The sequence below is a fragment of the Opisthocomus hoazin genome, chromosome 28 (assembly GCF_030867145.1).
Source record: "Opisthocomus hoazin isolate bOpiHoa1 chromosome 28, bOpiHoa1.hap1, whole genome shotgun sequence".
In the NCBI taxonomy this organism is placed as follows: Eukaryota; Metazoa; Chordata; class Aves; order Opisthocomiformes; family Opisthocomidae; genus Opisthocomus; species Opisthocomus hoazin.
The window spans coordinates 2,488,775-2,506,746 of NC_134441.1; the positions used below are offsets into that span (position 1 = coordinate 2,488,775).

At 60.5% G+C, this 17,972-nt stretch overlaps 1 protein-coding gene across 1 annotated transcript; it reads left to right on the plus strand.

Moving 5' to 3' along the window:
- Positions 1-9,034: 9,034 nt before the first annotated feature.
- On the plus strand, positions 9,035-13,846 carry TGOLN2 (trans-golgi network protein 2). The gene is made up of 4 exons (XM_075444534.1): positions 9,035-9,170; positions 9,669-11,005; positions 11,628-11,711; positions 13,209-13,846. The coding sequence occupies exons 1-4, from the start codon at positions 9,113-9,115 to the stop codon at positions 13,212-13,214; spliced, it is 1,485 nt and encodes a 494-aa protein (XP_075300649.1). The 5' UTR covers positions 9,035-9,112; the 3' UTR covers positions 13,215-13,846.
- The last annotated feature ends 4,126 nt before the right edge of the window (positions 13,847-17,972 follow it).

Sequence of the window (17,972 nt, forward strand, 5' to 3'; positions counted from 1 at the left end):
CTCTCACTCACCACCAAGCCGGAGGCGAGGGCTCAGCTCACCGTGCATTCGGCCGCCTTCCTCGCGGGCAAAGCCGCCTCTTCTTCCTCCTCCTCTTCCACCTCCTCTTCCTCCTCCTCGAGTCTCGGCAGCCCGCCCTCGCTCCTCTCCAGACCCATCCCCTTCACCTCGGTGCCCTCCACGGCTCTCCTGTCCTCGCCTCCGTCCTTCGTGGCCGCCATCCCGTCCCCGCAGGCTGCCCTGGCCGTGCTGCAGACGCAGCCCCTTTCCCTGGTCACCAAACCTGCTGACTAAGGGAAAAAACTCATCCCCTCCTCGTCTCGTCCCGTCCCGTCCGTCCCCTCCCTGCTGTACATTGCAGAAGCCACAATCAAGATTCAAACGCAGCCAAAACCATTATTGGTCAATATTTGACCCTTGCGGAACTCTTTTTGTAAGCAGACTCTGGAGGAAGGGGCTTTCTGCTCAGAGCTGCTGCCGGCAGTTGACCTAAAGACCGTTTTTATTAAAAAAGGAAAAAAAAAGGAAAAAAAAAAAAAGAGAAACCCTCCACAACGGAAATCTCCTGCGAGCTGGGTCGCTGCCGCAGGGCACGGTGATGCCGACGGCCTGGCGCTCCCACGCCGGCACTGCCCGCGGAGCTGCGGCCGGCGCTCCGTGCCGGAGGGAAGAGCAGAAACGCCGGCCGCCGACCCGGTGCCTCCGGACGCTCCCAAGTCCTCCCGTCCCACGGCTCCGCGCCCAGCCGTGGCGATCGCCTTCGCTCCGTGCCGGCGAGGAGCCGCATCCTGCCCCGAGGATGCCGCGCCGTCGGCCCTGCTCCTCCCGCCGTCGTGCCGGGGTGGGCAGGACCCGGGGCTGAGCCCTGGGCGTTGGGGAGGGTTTCTCCTTGGATCCCTGTTATTTTTCACAAAAGGAAATAAAACTACAGCTGCAACTTGCTGCGTGAGCGTGGTCAGTGGGGGAAGCGCTCGCTCCCTGCCCATCGCCACCTTCGCCCCGGGAAGCCTCTCGGGACGCGGCTGCGGTCCAGCCCCGGAGCGGGGCGCGGGGCCAGGCATGGCCCCAGCCGGAGGGCATCACCCAGACGCCTCCGTCGACGGGCGCAGGGCGACGTCGGGGTGTCCCTCAGACCTCTGACGGACGGTTTGCCGGAGAGCAGGATGCGGGGGATTCGGTAAACCAGTTCGGGGGGCGGCTGAGACGCCGGGGAGCGGGAGGAGTTCCTGGTGTGTGTCCGACGGGCAGGGACCGCAGGACGCCCCGTGCCTGCTGCTTCCAGGAACGACAGGACAGAGCAGGATGAAAAGGGACCGCACAAAAGCAACCCAGGGTCACCCAGCAGGTTTTCACCTGGCCTTCAGATATCGCTTGGTTCAGCACTTCAGCTCATCAAGACTCTTCCACCTCACTATAATTTTAACAGGAAAAAAAAAAAAACTATCTCAAATTTTTCTGGTTGAAAATCACCATTTTGTTTTCTGTTGCAGATTTAATTCCGAGCTGCACCTGCCCAAAGGTGATTTGTGGTGTTTACAGTCCTGTTTTGTTCCCCTTTCTGACTTTTCTTGGCCATTTTCCATTTCCAGGGCCCAGCCTGGCTCCTCTCTACCCGCACCCGCGCTGCGTTGTGGGGACCACGCTGTCCTTGGGCTCCCAGCCCGTGGCTGCGGGCAGCGTCCACCCCATCACCGTCCGTGCTGGGCTGAGCCCTCCCTGCGGCTGCCGGCGCTCCGGCTCTCGGTGCGGTGGGTGCCTTTGCTCATTCGGTGGGATAAATGGTGCCTTCGCCTCCTGTCGTGACATTTCTCGTTTCCTTTCCAGTGCCGAGCTGGCGTGAGCAGCCCCTGAGGATGCGTTTTTATCAAGCTGGAGCAGCAGCCGGCGTCCATCTGCAGGTGGAGGGGAAAAGGGACCATCTTGGTGTCTCGGCCTTGAGGAGGACGGTGTCCGCGTCTACCAGATGTTGTGTGAGACGGCTGCGTGCCACGGGAGGACTCTGGCATCTGTGAATCCCGGCGGATGATGCTTGGATTCGAGGATTCCTCTTTCTGCGTCTCAGCTGGGCAGAACTACCAAAAGTTCAGCCGAGCGATGGCCCTGGCTGTGGGTGCAGGGAAGAGCACAGCCTCGAGCGCCAGCGACACGTGCGGGGCACACGCTGGCTCCCGTAACCTTGCGAGAGCTCCAGGTGGCTTCTGCAGACGGTGACGGTGCCTGCAGCTCCTCCCGTCCAGCTGAGGATCATCTTTTGGACTGGAAGCGACAAAATTCACAGCTCGGAGCATCCCAGCTGGGTGGTAGCTCCCAGAATTGTTGGTCTAAGGGACGGCAGCTGGTTGAGAGCCTCGAGCAGCGAGAGGAGCCTGCGGCAGACCCAGCTCCCGCGTACCACCTTCTTGGCGGCCACCACCAAAGCCTCCGAGCACGAGAAGGTGCCTGGGGCGTCTTTATTCACTGTCGCGCCCAGGACAGCCCCGAACTCGGGAGGCGTTGCCGTTCCACGCACAAAACCATTTCAGGTTCTTGCCTTCAAAGAACAAATTTGTAAACGCCGGGGCAGGGCGTGACTCCTCCGCGCCGGCACCCAGCAGGACCAGCCGCGAGGCTCTAGCTGACGGCATCCTGGCCGCGTGTCGCGCGGTCGCGCGGGATCCAGGGCTGAGGGGATTAGAGCGTGGCCCAAAACGCGCGTGGCCGTCGTTTGCAAAGAGGCAGAACGCAGCTTTTTTTTTTAGCAAGGCTGTTCCACGAAGCTGGTTCTTCCGCGGGGAACGTCTGGATGGCAGGCGGCCTCGCTCTCCCCAACACCGGGAGCAGGCTGCAGACAAACAGCTCCTTGAATTAGATTTCATGGGAAATTAAAGGCGTGGAGAGACCTGTCACAAGAATTAAAGTCTGAACCGGAGCCAGACAGCTTCAAACAGATGTTGGACTTCAGCAGGAGAATATTTCTTTGTTTCACTCGGCGTTTTCCCATACAGAAAGGGAACATCTGTTCCGATGCTTTCGCAGCGCTCCTACGCCGAGATCGGCTCGGATTATCCCCCGCTAGCAGAGAAGCAACTGGCCACCAAAGCCCTCTTGGCCCCGCTCCTCCCGGAGAAGAGGGCAAGGCCGGCGTCGCGCCGAAGCCGTCTGAGGCGAACGAGGCCGATGGTGGTGTCCCTCCGTCCCTCGTGCTCGCGGTGATGCGGCTGGGTGGAAATGCTGCATTCAGCCTGGTTATCAACGGAAAACTGATGCCTCAGCCGGGGTTTTTTTTTGTCCTTGGGGAGGTGTAAGTTCTGGGATTTGTCTTTGCCGCAGAAAAGCTCGGGTATCCAGTGTATTTCAGGCTGGGCTGTTGTGGCGAGGAGGTCTGGTAGCCCCTCTCCTCTTTTTTTGGACAAGTTTGAGGCTGCATTTCTCACGATGCTGAACTCATCCTGAGACGTGGGAGCTGAAATCGAGCCAGGCAGCGCAGGGTGCAGAGGAGAGCCACGCACGGAGGTCCGGGGAAGCTCTCTAGCAATATTTCCCATTTCCAAGAAATCATTTTTCGAACTTGCAACAAAAAAAAACGCAATTTTGCGGCCAAAGATTCCTGATTTTCCCTTTGGTCCCCCCAAGAAAATGAGGCGTCTGCCGCTGCGCACCCCTTGGTCCTGCTTCGTAGGTGGCTTTTTTTTTTTCATAGGGTGCATCCCAACCACGTCCAGCGATGGGGAGAAGGTCAGGGAGGGGACAGAATGGTGTCCCGCGGAGAGTCGGCAGCAGAAGGAAGGGACAGCGTGGCGTAAAGGCAGGGAGAGGTGGGACAGCCGGGCTCTGCCGTAGCTGAGAGGCACAACACGGCTGGGACGGGGGACATCGTGCCAACATCGAGGTTCCTGTCGCTCTGCCAGCTGTGGCAGATGTTGCCATTCCCATGCGCGGGTCGAGACGGTGTGAACACGGCTGGGTGGAGGCACGGCGAGGTGGACCCGCTCGTTTGGGGTCTGCCGTTGTCTCCAACAGCGGAGGTCCACGTCGGAAGAGCCCAGGAGCGACAAGAGGTGCGGCCGGGCGGGAGAGCCGGGCACGTGACGAAGCCGGCGTTGGGAACGGGCAGCCGCGTCCTCGGGAAGCGCGCGTTCCTCGTGGTTGCCACCCGTGCCCAGAGCGAAACGAAGCTCAGGGAGCTCCTGACGTCTCCTGGCTGAGCCACGGCTGCGGAGCCGTGCCTGGGGAGCTGGGCTGCGTCGCGGCGGACGGGCGGCACCAGGAACGGCGCGGGGGCACGACAGGATGCGCCTCTGAGCCCGTCCCGGCCCAGAAACGTGACGTAGAGTAAGAAAAGGCTGAAAACCTCGATAAAAGGGTGACTTTTTGTGACTGGCCGCAGCTATTGGGGGGGGGGTTATTGCTGGGAGTTGGCAAACGTCTCGTTAAGAGCTTGTCAAGAGCAAACTTCTGGGAGCGCTTGCTCTGGTAGCATCTGGGAGCCAGCTTGGTGCTTCCCCCACTTTTTTTTGGAAGCGGGGTTACTTCTGTCACCTCCGTCCGCTTGCTTAATTGCAGCCATCGTGATCAAACAGCGCCCAGCCCCCCGCTCCCTCCGCAGCTCTGGCTATTCACTAATTGAAATGCCTAATGAGGTCCCCGGGGTCTCCTGCAGAGATGGAGCTAATTAGGGGCTCCGCCACGAACCCAGCGAGCAGCAGCAAATGAAGTTTTCCTCGAAGCTGCTTTTTTGCGAGGGGGCCGGGGGGAGGGCGCACCAGATGTCCTGCTTCCCCGCTCCGCACCGGGCTGAGGCCGGCGCTCGGCGGACTCCAGGCTCCTGCCAAAGCAGCTGGTGCAGAGGCAGTGGCTACACTTGATACATTTTAATTAGCATCATTAAATTCTGCCATTCGCTAATTGTTTCTCCTTTTGATCCTTTATCCTGACCAGATTAGGCCTCGGGGGGGGAAAGGGACGGGATGGGGGATGCAGGCACTCCTGACAAGGTGAGGACTTTATTCTCTCTACGTGTGGGGTTGTCACCAGACCTTGGGAGACCGCACTAAAACGCCCCAGTCGGGGCGAAATTCGAGGCCAGGTTTGTGTGTCCGGCCTGTTTTTGGGTGTCGTGGCTATTCTCGGAAAGAGTCGCCCCCAAAAAGTGACATCCCCCGAGGCTTGATGAGAAGAGACGAGGAAACCACCCCCAACCTTGCTGCGGTCTGAACGTGAAGGAGTTGTTTTTCACGTGATGGAGGACCGGCAGCTGCCATCGCGTCGGGAAGCGGCCGGGTGGGACCGAAAGGGAATTTCCTCCTTTCTGCTTTCCAGCGGACAGAGATCGTAATCCTCAATCCTCTTCCTTTTCCTCCTGCCAGTCCACGTCCGCGCAATGGTGCTGAAGTCAGAGGTGCTTCCTCGCCGCCCGCGGTGACGGCCGCGTCCCGGGGCTGCGCGGGGAGGGCGCAGCCGCAGCGAGGTCAGGCGAGGTCGCCGGTCGTGTTCGGCGCGTCTCAGCCAAGAAAACTGTTGAAGGAAAAGGAGCCTGGTGCGAGGCGCCCGGCGCTGAGCTGATGTCAGCCTCGTACTCGGTATTTTGGGCAGAATTCTGTTCCCAGATGCATTGTTGTAAACCCAGAGGAACTTGGCCTCCGTTCAGCTACTCTTGACTTCCAGGGGTGCGAGTGAAAGCCGAACTGGCTGGGCATGAGAAGTAGGCTCGCTTGTCTGTTTTAAATCTCAACAAAAGCATTGGGCCAACTGTTCTTCTGTCTCCGTAGAAGGGCAGGCGTGGGCAGAACCGAGGATTATTGGAATGCATTGAATTGAATAGAGGATTGGGAAAAAAGAGAAGAAAAATCAACCACATAATCCATCGTGCTCTGCGGCCAAGTCGGGATTACTCCCCAAAGCATTACCGCTGTGCGGGACTCGTTTGGTTCGCACGTTGAGTGATGCCGTGATATTTTTCTGTGTTTCAGTGTTGAGCTGGAGCTGCTAACGAATTCGTGAGGTTCTTGCGATTCCTTCTGGGACGCGTGGGACTTCGCTGCTCGCCTTTCAGCGCTCAGCGCTGCAGGATGCCGCGTTATGGATGACACCAAGCCACAGTGGGAAGCACGCACGGTCTGGGGAGGTTAAGCACTAAAGACGTTCGTCCTGGGTGGAGATGAAGGCCGTTCTTGACAAATCCATTGATCTAAAAGGAAAGAAGTGAGATGACAGGGAGGACAAATTGGGATTGTTGCTAATAAACCAAATTACAGAGGCTTCATGGCATCATTCGTGCGCTTGGAAAACTGATGTCAAAGGTGTAGCTGGTTTGGGAGGGACAAGGCTGGAGATGAAACTTTATGAAGAATGGTGTACCTCCATACTGACGTCCCTGAACAGAGGGAGACAGACCTGCGCAAGGCCACCAGGGAGCAATAATGAACATGAGGAAGACCCAGGAAGAACATCTGGAGCCCTTCATTCTACCAGGATCCTCAAAAAGCCATGGCCCAGCAGTTGTCTGCTGGAACAGGAGTACAGCAGGAGGCAAACCCCCTCGAGAGAGGCTTGGACAGCGGGTGGCGACAACTTCTGGATACAGCAGGTGACGTACAGCTGGAAGACAACCGCGGATGACATCAGTCACAGCTGAAGGGCACCCAGCACCTTGACTCACTGCCGGAGGGGCGCAGTTCATGGGCCTGAGGACATTAAATCCATCCGAGGAGCTCAGCTGCAGGCTCCAGATCCCCCCAGCTGCCCCGACCATGGTAGCAGGAGAATAGGTGGGCTTGAGGATCTTTCTATGTTTTGATTTGATCTGCATCAAGTATGTGTTGTTTTCCATTCCAGGCAGCAGAGCAGGACGGTGGAGGTGGGTAGGGTAATCAGCAAGACACGATGAAATCCTTACATTTGTTCTGCAGATGGAGCTGGAGGAGCGTCCCCAGTTTTGGGCAGTATCCTTCAAGGTGTGGAAGAGAGAAAGCCCAGAAGAGAGCATGAACTACAGGAGAAGACGGACATCCAGTGTGGAGGAGAGAGACATAACGGTCTTCAGCAGTGTGCCCTGGGTGCCAAGAAGGCTGATGGGATCCTGGGGTGCATCCAGAGGAGTGTGGGCAGCAGGTCAGGGAGGTTCTCCTCCCCCTCTGCTCTGCCCTGGGGAGGCCCCATCTGCAGTGCTGGGTCCAGTGCTGGGCTCCCCAGTTCAAGAAAGATGAGGAGCTACTGGAGAGAGTCCAGCGCAGGGCTGCGAGGATGAGGAGGGGACTGGAGCATCTCTGCTACGAGGAGAGGCTGAGGGAGCTGGGCTTGTTCAGCCTGGAGAAGAGAAGGCTGAGAGGGGACCTTAGAAATGCCCATAAATATCTGCAGGGTGGGGGTCAGGAGGACGGGGCCAGACTCTTTGCAGTGGTGCCCAGCGACAGGACAAGGGGCAACGGGCACAAACTGAAGCAGAGGAAGCTCCAGCTGAACCCAAGGAAGAACTTCTTCCCTCTGAGGGTGCCGGAGCCCTGGCCCAGTGTCCTGGGTTTGGCCAGAACAGGGTTAATTTTCACCGGACTCCAGGAAGGGGCACAGCCGGCGGGTGGGGGCTGACCCCACCTGGCCAAACAGAGCCCGGTATTCCATACCATGTGACGTCACGCTGGGTTCCGGTGGGGGGGGGCGGCGCGGCGGGAAGGCACTCGCGGCTTGGGCGGGCGCAGCGCCGGTCCTGTTTCGGGAGAGCGGCTGTTGTACGGTTCGTGGTTGCGTTTTCTCCTTATTTGTATCGTTGTTGTTCCTGTTTTCCCTCTGTTTGCTGTTCTGTTAAACTGCCCTTATCCCGACCCACCAGTTTCTGCCTCTTTCTTTCCATTCTCCTCCGCACGCCGGCGGGGGGAGGGGCGGCCGCGTGGCGCTTTTGTTGCCGGCGGCAGCCGAAACCAAAACACCCAGGCTGCCCAGGGAGGCTGTGGAGTCTCCTTCTCTGGAGATATTCCAGCCCCGCCTGGACGCGGTGCTGTGCCCCCTGCTCTGGGTGACCCTGCTTGGGCAGGGGGTTGGGCTGGGGGACCCCCAGAGGGCCCTGCCAACCCCCGACCATGCTGGGATTCTGGGATTCAGTAGGCGAACATCGGCAGAGGAAAGGGATACGTATTCCTCAGCGCCCACGGAGAGCCGACAGCTCCTTTTCTGCTGCTGGTGGGAAGCGCTGGAGTTGAACAGGACGTGTCTGGCCTGGCCCAGACCAGAAATAAAAGGTTCTCTGAGCCGCTGGACTGGCCACGCTGCCCCAGCGCAGCCGTCGTCCTCGGGAAGCAGTCCTGAGCCGCAGGGAGGGAGATGAGCCCCGATGTCTCCGCACCGGCCCCCCCGCCACGGCCGGGTCCGGCCCCCGCACCAGGGCGGCAGCCGCGGGGGCAGCAGACGGCCGAGCCCGGGGGGAGGGGAGGCCCGGCCCTCGAAGCACGGCCCCGCCGCCCCGTTCTGGGCCGCTGCGCGCGGAGTCCCGGCGCCGGGTTCTTGGGGCCTGGAAGCAGACCCAAAAATGGCAGGTTTTTTTCCCTCAAAACGCTGCTTTTTACCCCAAAGATGGAGCGGTTTGGCGGAGGCGAGGCCTGCGGCGGGGGCCAGGCGTGGCACGGGCCGTGAACCGTTAAGCCACGCCCTTAATTTGCATAAACCCCTCCCATTTCGAGCAATCCCATGCTCTCTGAGCCATGCCCTGATTCCCCACAAGCCCCGCCCCAAATTCCAACAAGCCCCGCCCTTATTTCCCACAAGCCCTGCCCCGATTCCCACAAGCCCCGCCCTGATCCCCACAAACCACGCCCCTATTCTCACAAACCCCGCCCCTACCCTAAACCCGCCCCAGCGTCTCAACAAGCCCCGCCTCAGTCTTAACAAGCCCCGCCCCGGCTCTTAGCAATCCCCGCCCCCGAGTCGCCCCAAGACCTGCCCCAATCCCCCTCAGCCCCGCCCCACTCTTAAACTCCGCCCCAGCCCCCTCGGGCCCCGCCCCTTCCCTCCTCTCCCACCCACCCCGTTCCCGCCCGCCGCCTCCCCGCTCTCGCGAGATCTCCCGGAAGCAGCACCTGCCTGACCGGAAGCGGAAGCGGGCGGGCCGGTCGGTGGCAGTGCGGGCTGCTGGCTGCTGGCTGTCATGGCGCTGCGGCTGCTCCTGCTGCTCTTGGCGCTCGGTGCCGCCGCCCGGGCCGGGGGTGAGAGCGCGGAGGGCGGGGGACCGCGAGGCGGGGGTGTTGGGGGGACCCGGCGAGGGGGGCAGCGGCCGGGGTGCCCGGTGCGGGGTAGGAGGAGGCGGGGGGGGCCGGTGCGGGGTCGCTGAGGCGGAGCGGGGGCCGAGGAGGGCCGGTACGGGGTCGCTGAGGGGGAGCGGGGGCTGAGGGGGGCCGGTGCGGGATCGCTGAGGGGGAGCGGGAGGGGCCGGTGCGGGGTTGCTGAGGTGGAGCGGGGGCCGAGACGGGCCTGTGCGGGGTCGCTGAGGGGGAAGGTGGGGTGTGGGGGGGGTGGGCGCCGGGGAGGGGCAGTAGCGAAGCCGGGGCAGCGCTGGGGTGGGCCGAAGGGGGGGCCTGGGAGGGGGTCCCTCCCCCGCCGCTGGGTCTGCTGCCCCTTGGGTCCACCCGTGCCATTGCTGGTCTCCCGGGACTGCGTGGGCCGGGGGCAGGCGGTGACGCTGAGCTCTCTGCGTGTGCCCACAGCTGCGGGGCAGAGCCTGGGGGGACCAGAGTCGGGGAGAACTTCAGCAGGCGCCGTGGGATCCCCCCAGCCGGGAGCGCGGGACCGGCACGAAACCCCAGAGGAATCAGAACAGCGCTCCAATTCGGTTCCACCCAACAACGGGAACTCCGGAGTGAACACGAACAGCGAACGGGAGGAGGAGAAGGACCAGCAGCACCAGAATGTGTCTGAGCAGCACAGCAGCGTGGGGCAGCAGGGCGACAGCCAGGGTGGTGCTGGGCAAGACAGTGGTCCAAGCAGCAGCAGCCAAGGCGGCAACACAAGTCCCCAGGCCAGCAGCCCCGGGAGCCAGGCCAGTAGCCCCAGTAACCAGGCCAACAACCCCGGTAGCCAGGGTAACAGCCCCAGTAACCAGGCCAACAGCCCCAGTAACCAGGCCAGCAACCCCGGTAGCCAGGGTAACAGCCCCAGTAACCAGGCCAGCAACCCCAGTAACCAGGCCAGCAACCCCGGTAGCCAGACCAGTGACACCCAGAACCAGGGCAACAACCAGGACAGCAGCAACAAGGACAACGGTCAGGATGGCAGCAACCAAGGTGGTGGCAACGAGAACCAGGGCGAGAACCCGGACACCAACCAGAACCAGGACACCAACAAGGACACCAGCAACGAGAACCACGTTGACAACCAGGGTGGCAACGACCAGGACCACAGCGATGACAAGCACAGCGGCAGCAACGACGCAAACCAGGGCAACAACCAGGAGAATAAGGACAGGATCCAGGGCAACAACCAGGGCAGCAACAGCAATAACCAGGGCAACAACCAGGAGAATAAGGACAGGAACGAGGAGGATAAGGACAGGAACCAGGGCAACAACCAGGAGGTTAACAACAGGAGCCAGGAGGGTAACGACAGGAGCCAGGGCAACAACCAGGGCAGCAACCTCGAGAACCAGGGCAGCGACGGCAATAACCAGGGCAACAACCGGGATAATAACGACGGGAGCCAGGAGAAGAAGGACAAGAACCACGGTGACAACCAGGGCAGCGACGGCAATAACCAGGCCACCAACCAGGGTGATCAAGTGGGCTCGCCGAAAGACAAAAGCCCGTCACCGCCACCAACTTCCTCCGCTGCTGAGAGCGACAGCTTTTTAGACGATGGAGGAAGCCCCGGCGAGGAAGAGGAAGGGGCGAAAGAAGGCAGCGATGCCTCCTCCTCTAATAAGGAGAGAGAGAAGAGCATCCCTTCCCTGCCCAGGGACCAGTCGGAGAGCAGCCACTTCTTCGCCTACCTGGTGACCACGGCTGTGATCGTTGCCGCCTTGTACGTGGCGTATCACAACAAGCGCAAGGTGAGCGGCTCGGGCCGGGGGCCCTTCCCCTCGCCCCGGCTTTCGGTTCTCACCGGTACCTCCCGCCCGCGGCGCGGCGTGGGTTTGGTTCGCGGTCTCAGCACCTCGGGGGGGAGCGGAGGGGGGTGTTGGAGCCAGGAAAGGGGTCGGATCTCCGCGGGGGTTGGGCGGCCTCAGCTCTGGTGGTTGTTTTCAGCTGAGAGAGGCGAAAAGGAGAAGATGTGTGAAGTTACCCCGCCGTTTGTCGCTGACGAGGAGTTTTCTAGAGCAGGTCGCGGAAGACTTGGCCTGAAATAGTCTTCCACGGGGGGCTGCAGCTCAAATGACGTAACTGTCCTTTGCTGGGTTCTTTTTTTCCTCCTGTAAAGCTATTTTTGAGGCAGGAGAAAGAAAACAAGTTCTTCCTGTTTTCTGCATGTGAGGCAAACCTCATCACCGCCTGCTTTCAGCCTTAGCTGGGTTTAAATGTCGGCACTGATCTGTGTCGAGTGAGACGCGGTCGCTAGCAGGAGGTGGGCGACGGGGGTCTCTGCCCCGTTAGAAGCGCCGGTGTTTGAAGTGAGAACAAGCTTCTCCAGGCGCTGCCGTCCCGCTCACCTTGTCCCCATTTCTCTCTCCAAAGATCATTGCTTTTGCTCTGGAAGGGAAAAGGTCAAGAAGTGGTCGACGGCCCAAATCCGGCGATTATCAGAGGCTGGATCAGAAGGTAAGGACTGCCCGAAGCGGGGCTGCCTCGCCCCGCGCCCGCCCGGTGTTCCCGATGCGATGTGTTGGCCTTTCGCGTTAGAAATGCTCACAAAGCCCCGACTTGGTTGGGGTTGGAAAGCAGGTTTTTGTAGCAAAACCCTGACTTGTGGTCTGGAAATGGGGTTTTGTCAGAAAATGGAAGCAATGATACTGTCAATCACAGAATCCCAGCATGGTGGGGGTTGGCAGGGCCCTCTGGGGGTCCCCCAGCCCAACCCCCTGCCCAAGCAGGGTCACCCAGAGCAGGGGGCACAGCACCGCGGCCAGGCGGGGCTGGAATATCTCCAGAGAAGGAGACTCCACAGCCCCTCTGGGCAGCCTGGGCCAGGGCTCCGGCACCCTCAGAGGGAAGAAGTTCTTCCTCGGGTTCAGCTGGAGCTTCCTCTGCCCCAGTTTGTGCCCGTTGCCCCTTGTCCTGTCACTGGGCACCACTGGAAAGAGTCTGGCCCCGTCCTCCTGACCCCCACCCTGCAGATATTTATGGGCATTTCTAAGGTCCCCTCGCAGCCTTCTCTTCTCCAGGCTGAACAAGCCCAGCTCCCTCAGCCTCTCCTCGCAGGAGAGATGCTCCAGTCCCCTCCTCATCCTCGCAGCCCTCCGCTGGACTCTCTCCAGTAGCTCCTCATCTTTCTGGAACTGGGGAGCCCAGAACTGGACCCAGCACTGCAGATGGGGCCTCCCCAGGGCAGAGCAGAGGGGGAGGAGACCCTCCCTCGCCCTGCTGGCCACACTCCTCCTCATGCACCCCAGGATCCCATTAGGCAGAGCTACGCGGGGCGGAAGTTTGAGAGCCTTGAGCTCAGCTGTGCTGGAGAGTGGTTTGTCACTGACCCAGATGACTTTTTCAAAGGAGTTTTTAGGGGGAGGAGGGTTGGATTTGGGGGGAAGTCCCTTCCTTCTTCCCCTTGAAGCTTTTTTCACCTGTAGTCCTTGAAGTTGGAAGTGTCCGTAGTTATTTGCTGCCGTGGGAAGAAAATTCAAAGTCCCCTGAAGCTGCAGCTCAGCCCCTCTCTTGGAAGGCTGCCGGCATCTGTGGGGCCGCGACGGTGGCCGTTTACGAACGCCGTCAGGGATTTTGCGTAGAAATCTCCGGGCGGTGCCGTCCGGCTCCTTTTCGGCTCCGCGGAGGCGCAGCGTGCCGGTGGGAGGGGAAGCTCCGTGCTCTCCCTTCCCGAATTGCGGCCGGGGGCAGCCGGCTGAGTGCCGCCGCGGTGATTTGCCTGCTTGAGCCTCCCCATTTAGCCTCAGCCATGTTTCGGGGATCCGTTCCCCGTGCTGGGAATTCCCTGACGCGTCCCCGAGGCACCGCAGAGCGGGCAGGTGGTTAGAAAGAGCCTGGGTTTTATTTGGAAGCTCATCAGAGACCCCCAGCCCGCTCAAACCCCGATGCTTTGCCGGAGCAGAAAAGCAACGCTGAGCTTCCGAATGGCTTAAACCTTTCTTTTTGCCTTTCCAGATCTAGATACCTCCTCGGAGACTCGGTGGGATAATGGCTGCTGGCGACGAGAGCGCAGGAACGCTGGGACACCCCCCGACTCCCCCCGCCGTAGCGCTCGGGGTCGTCGCTGTGCTGCCGCGTTCCGATTTCAGACAGCCGGAAGAAGGGGAAACGCTTTTGGGTTTTGCACCTGCACCTCGGTGACGTTAGAGCTCTCACTTCCTCGAAGCGCGTTTCTCCTTTCCCTGCTGCCTGAAGACGAACTCGTTTTCCGCTTGGCCGCCTGGCCTTGAGCCCACGACCCGGGGAGAGCCGGGCCCCAGCACTTGACAGAACTCTTGTGTCCAAATGAAATGGGATTTGCCATCTACTGTACTGATGTCTCCTCTTTGGGGGGGGGGGGGAACCCCCCAAATAAATCCGCCTGCGAAATGAGCCATCCGCCTCTTCCCCCTCGCATAGAGCTGCCTTTGTAAGCAGCACGCTCTTGCTTGAGCCGCAGACGTCCTCCCCTTCTGTCCATTGTATCTGGACGCTAAAAGTTTGGCACGTGACTGACTGCACTCGGTGGGAAACGACCCGCCAAGGACTCGGATTTGATTTGATTTTGATTTTTTCCCCCCCTCTCCCTGCGATGAAGACAACGCTATAGAGTTCGCCGTCTCGATTCTCTCTTTCGCCGCCCCTCCCGGTCCCCAGAGTTCGGCCGTTGGCGCGGAGCCGCGGGGCGATGCTGGGAAGGAGGGCGGGTTGGGCGTGGGAAGCTGCGTGCCGGGTTGCCTCCGCGTGGTTGTCGCGGGTTTGATCGCTTCCCTCCCCCTCGTGAACACGCGGCTGAGCGGTAACGTAAAACGCACGGGCGTGCTGAAGCGTTTGGGCTGGAGGAAGCCCGCGGCCCTTCGCACCTCCTCCTCGAAATCGCGGTGTTGAGGCCCTGGGGTGCTCAACGAGAGCTCAACGGGTCGCACAGCCCTCGGCGGCGGCTCGCCGGCGACGTGCCGCGGTCTCGCCCGGTCGGGACGCGAGGTGCTCGCCGAGCGCCTTGGGAAACCGTTGCAGCCCGCGGCACGGGCGCCGTCCCTGCTGCCCGTGAGTCACCGCGGGGGTGTCTGCTCCTCCAGAATCACCTCCGGAGCAGGTGGCCGACGTCGCCGGTGCCGCTTCACGGCGCTGGGGGAGCTTGGGGTGGGTGAACGCCCGCGTGGGCAGCTGCTGGTGGCTGAGCCGGTCGCGTCGGTGTTGCTGTGGAGCACTTAAACCGGGGCCTGGGGTGTGGGTTGTATTTAAGGCTGCGAAACACGTTGATTCACGAATTATAGCTGTGAGATTTTTTGTAGTTCTACTCCAAAGATGTTTGTTTGAAACAGGGCGTTTCTGAGGAAGGCACGAGGTGCCTGCCTGGCCTCGTGCTTTTGTTTTTTTTCCAATATGGGCAGAATAAAATCGGTGTGAGGCAGCCAGAGCTCTTTGCACAGGTACGGCTGTGCGCCCGACGCCGGCGGCAGCCCTCCGTGAGTCGCCGTCTCCGTGCGCTCGCCGACTGACCGCACGGGAACAGTCCCGGCCGGGTGGGCTTCCCGGCTGCGACAGCGGCTTGCGGGAGGAGGCCGGCCCTTTTCCACCTTCCCGAGGCCGCGGACAACCGGTGATCTGCCCTGCGGTGGCTAAAGGCAGTCGCGTCTGACGAGGGTGAAGACATTGCCTTGTCTGGACACGAGAGCTGCGGCTGTGGTTTGTTTTTTATCTCAGTCGTTCGTTCCCTGCGTAAGAGGGAGAAGGGGCTTGACCCTCTCGTAAAAGAAAAATCCTCTCTGCTTGTGGGTTTGTTTTCCTGGCTGTCAGCAAGCACAAGGAGCGGGAGAAAGTCCCTCTTGGCTTTAAATAGCTTTCAAGGTTTCGGCAGTAAACTTTTTCGGATGCTGGATGTACTCGCAGAACCTTTTTTGGAGACCGGGAGCGCGAGGTGAAGGGACAGCGAGTCCCGGAACGTAACCTCTGGGGGCAAAGCGCCTGCGGAGAAGGGCGGGAGCGCGCGCCCGCAGCAGGGCTCCGCCGCGGCGCAGATCCCGTCGGAGGAGTCGGAGGCTCGCTGGCACGCGGCCGATGTACGGGCGGGAGGTGGTGGCTTCGGTCTGACGACGGCGGGGGGAGAATCCCGTGTTCCACCGTGTGAAACGCCGTGCGCTTCCGAGCTGCTCGTTCCCGGGTTTTTAGAGCGTGCGCGCTGTTTTCCTGCTTTCTCCTATTTTTTTTTAAATTGAAAAATGATTTACAAAGGTGGGGGGTTTTTTTTGTCCCCACCATCTCCTTGCTTTCCTGTCGGTCCTGTGTTGTTCCAAGCTGTGTTGGGCATCCCGCCGCGTCGCTGCTTACGGCGAGCCGAAGCCAGGGGGTTCTTCGGAGAGCGGGACCGTCGTACCTCAAACGTCGATGTCGTCGGGTTGGAGCGAGCACGAGCTCGTTCGTCAGGTTAACGAGGACGTGCGTCACGCCTCGCTGGGAGCTGCTCATTTGCTTGGTGCCAGGGAAGCGCTGGGTTCCCGGAGAGGCAGAGCTCAGGCTAAATCGGGGGGCGTCCCCCCAAAACCCCCCTCCCGAGGCGGTCCCGGGGGCGGCGGGCGGCCGGCCACGGTCGCTGCGGTTCTCCGAGCTGCGCGAAACCTCTGGGCTTGTTGATTTTTAGGGCATTTAAATTTCTGCAACGTGTCTCGGGCGGGTCAAGGTGCGCGGAACCTTTTCCCTTTGGACACGGCGCGTTCTTGGAGCGGATGTTGCCTGTCGGCACGCCGGGTTTTGGCAGACGTTACGGCTTTTGGGCCGGGTTGAATCAGCACGTGGTTTGTTTTCTGCTCTAGGGAAACGCGGCTTGCTTTGAAGGATCAGAATTTTTATATTTCTTTGTACTTTTTTTTTTTCCCTGTGTGGTGAAGTCAATAAAAATGGATTTAAGGAAAATAAATAAGGAGTTTTCACCTCTTATTTTTTTTTGGTCTGTGTTCTTTTCACAATCCCCCGTAAAACCTGGTGACAACGCTGCAGGCTGGTTCCTCTTTGTGCAGGAGGGGAAATAAAATGGTTTTAACAAAACCAACAGTCCGAGCCGAGTGGTTTGTGACGGTCTCCGAGCCGAGTGGTTTGTGTTCGGAGCTCGCAGCCGGAAGGAGCCGAGACAGATTTCAGCCGAGAGCGGATCTGAAAGGTTTCCAGTCTGCTTCACCTCCACCCCCGTTCCCCTCGACCCAGCTCGCTGCTGCGCGGGGTTATTTAGGGCCTGACCTTAAGACAGGGTTTCAACTGCTCTGAGCAGCGCTCAGCCGGGGAGCTCTCCTGCTGTATTTCTTCTCTCACCCACAGGGCGGCTCTGAGGAGGACGCAGCCCTCGTCCCAGCGCATCGGAGACTGGGAGAGACTGGAAAAGCGGGAGCCTGGGGGGGCCGCTTCTGCTCCCCGCTGCGTGGGCCGTGGGAAGGGGGAGAGAAGGTGCCGTGATCAGCAGCGGATGGGGAGAGTGCTTCTGGGGAGCATCGGCCGCTGCTTCCTGCAGGAAGTGGAAGAAACTTTCTCCTTTCTCCCACTTTTTCCCCTAAAAGGAGAAAATCTGCCCTGCTGCACTCTGCTCCAGCTTGGCCAGACACCATCTGCCTGGCAGGGAGCGCGGAGAACCGGCTGGGAAAAAGGGAGGGCCGCTTGTTCTCCTCTCGATGGGATTGCCGAGAGCTTGGGGGATGAAAAAAAGGATGGAATGGGGAGATTAAAAAATGGGAATTCTCTGTTTTTCTGTGTGTGGGGTTGTCAGAGTGAGCGCTCGTCCGAGCCTTCCCGCGAGGAGAGCAGAGCAGCGCTGTGCTGCGGGCGACTCCCCGAAGAAACGAGAATCACGGAGTTGTGCTCCCGGAGCTCTGCGAACCCCTTGCCCGCTTCCAGTCCTGCTGAGGTCTCAAAATTATTTAATTTGCCCCAGGGTGGAGCGGGTGCGGTGGGGCAGGAGCAGCCCTGCGGGTCCCTCGGGGGAGAGGTGAGCGTCCCGTCGCGCGTGCCAGGACGCGGTGAGTGCTGAGCGTGGGTCGTGGGCGGGCTGCACCGCGCGCCTACCCGGGAGTCAAAGTCCGGGCGTGGAAAAAACGCTGAATGAAACCAAAATTATCTGCCAGCTGGGCTGGGCTCCGCTTATCGGAGCGGAATTGCTGTGCTGACAAATAATTGATACGGCCGGAGTTTGTCCGGGAGAAGGCGCGGGTTTGGTGGGCGGGGGCGGCTCGCTTCGGTGCGGGTCCCCCCGTCCCGTCCCCGGCGCGCGGAGCGGGGGTCTCACTGGGTTTGTGCAGGAGCCGTTCGGGCTTGGTGATTGCCGTGGGTTTTGTGCTTGTTCTTGGTACCGAAAAGGCAACAGGAGGAGCGGACCTTCAGGTTCGGGAGGTGTCCCGGCCGCTCGCGTCCGCGCCGGAGCTGTTCCCCTCTCCCCTCGCTCACCGAAGAAGGGAGCTCGCAAACCCCCCGTTACCCATCGTGAACTCAGAGCTGCCTTGGGCGCTCCCGGAGCCGCTCCCCAACTCCCTCCCAGGTCCCAAGCTAACCCGCCGGCCTGCAGACCCTCTGAACAACCCTGTAGATAAATATTATTTTTTTAAAAGCTTTGATTTTTTTTTTTAACAATCTCATGAGCAAACAGCTCGAACGTGAGCTGCTGGTGATCTGCAGAGCAGGGCAGCCGTGTTTTCGTTGTGGGCAGGGCACCAGCCGGGTAAACACGTCGGCTTTGCCTCCGTAACACAAAATTCGGTG

Coding starts and splice junctions, on each gene's coding strand:
- TGOLN2 (XM_075444534.1), top strand. CDS start 9,113: ATGGCGCTGCGGCTGCTCCTGCTGCTCTTGGCGCTCGGTGCCGCCGCC. Junction 9,171..9,668: donor TGCCGCCGCCCGGGCCGGGG/GTGAGAGCGCGG, acceptor GTGTGCCCACAG/CTGCGGGGCAGAGCCTGGGG. Junction 11,006..11,627: donor CGTATCACAACAAGCGCAAG/GTGAGCGGCTCG, acceptor CTCTCTCCAAAG/ATCATTGCTTTTGCTCTGGA.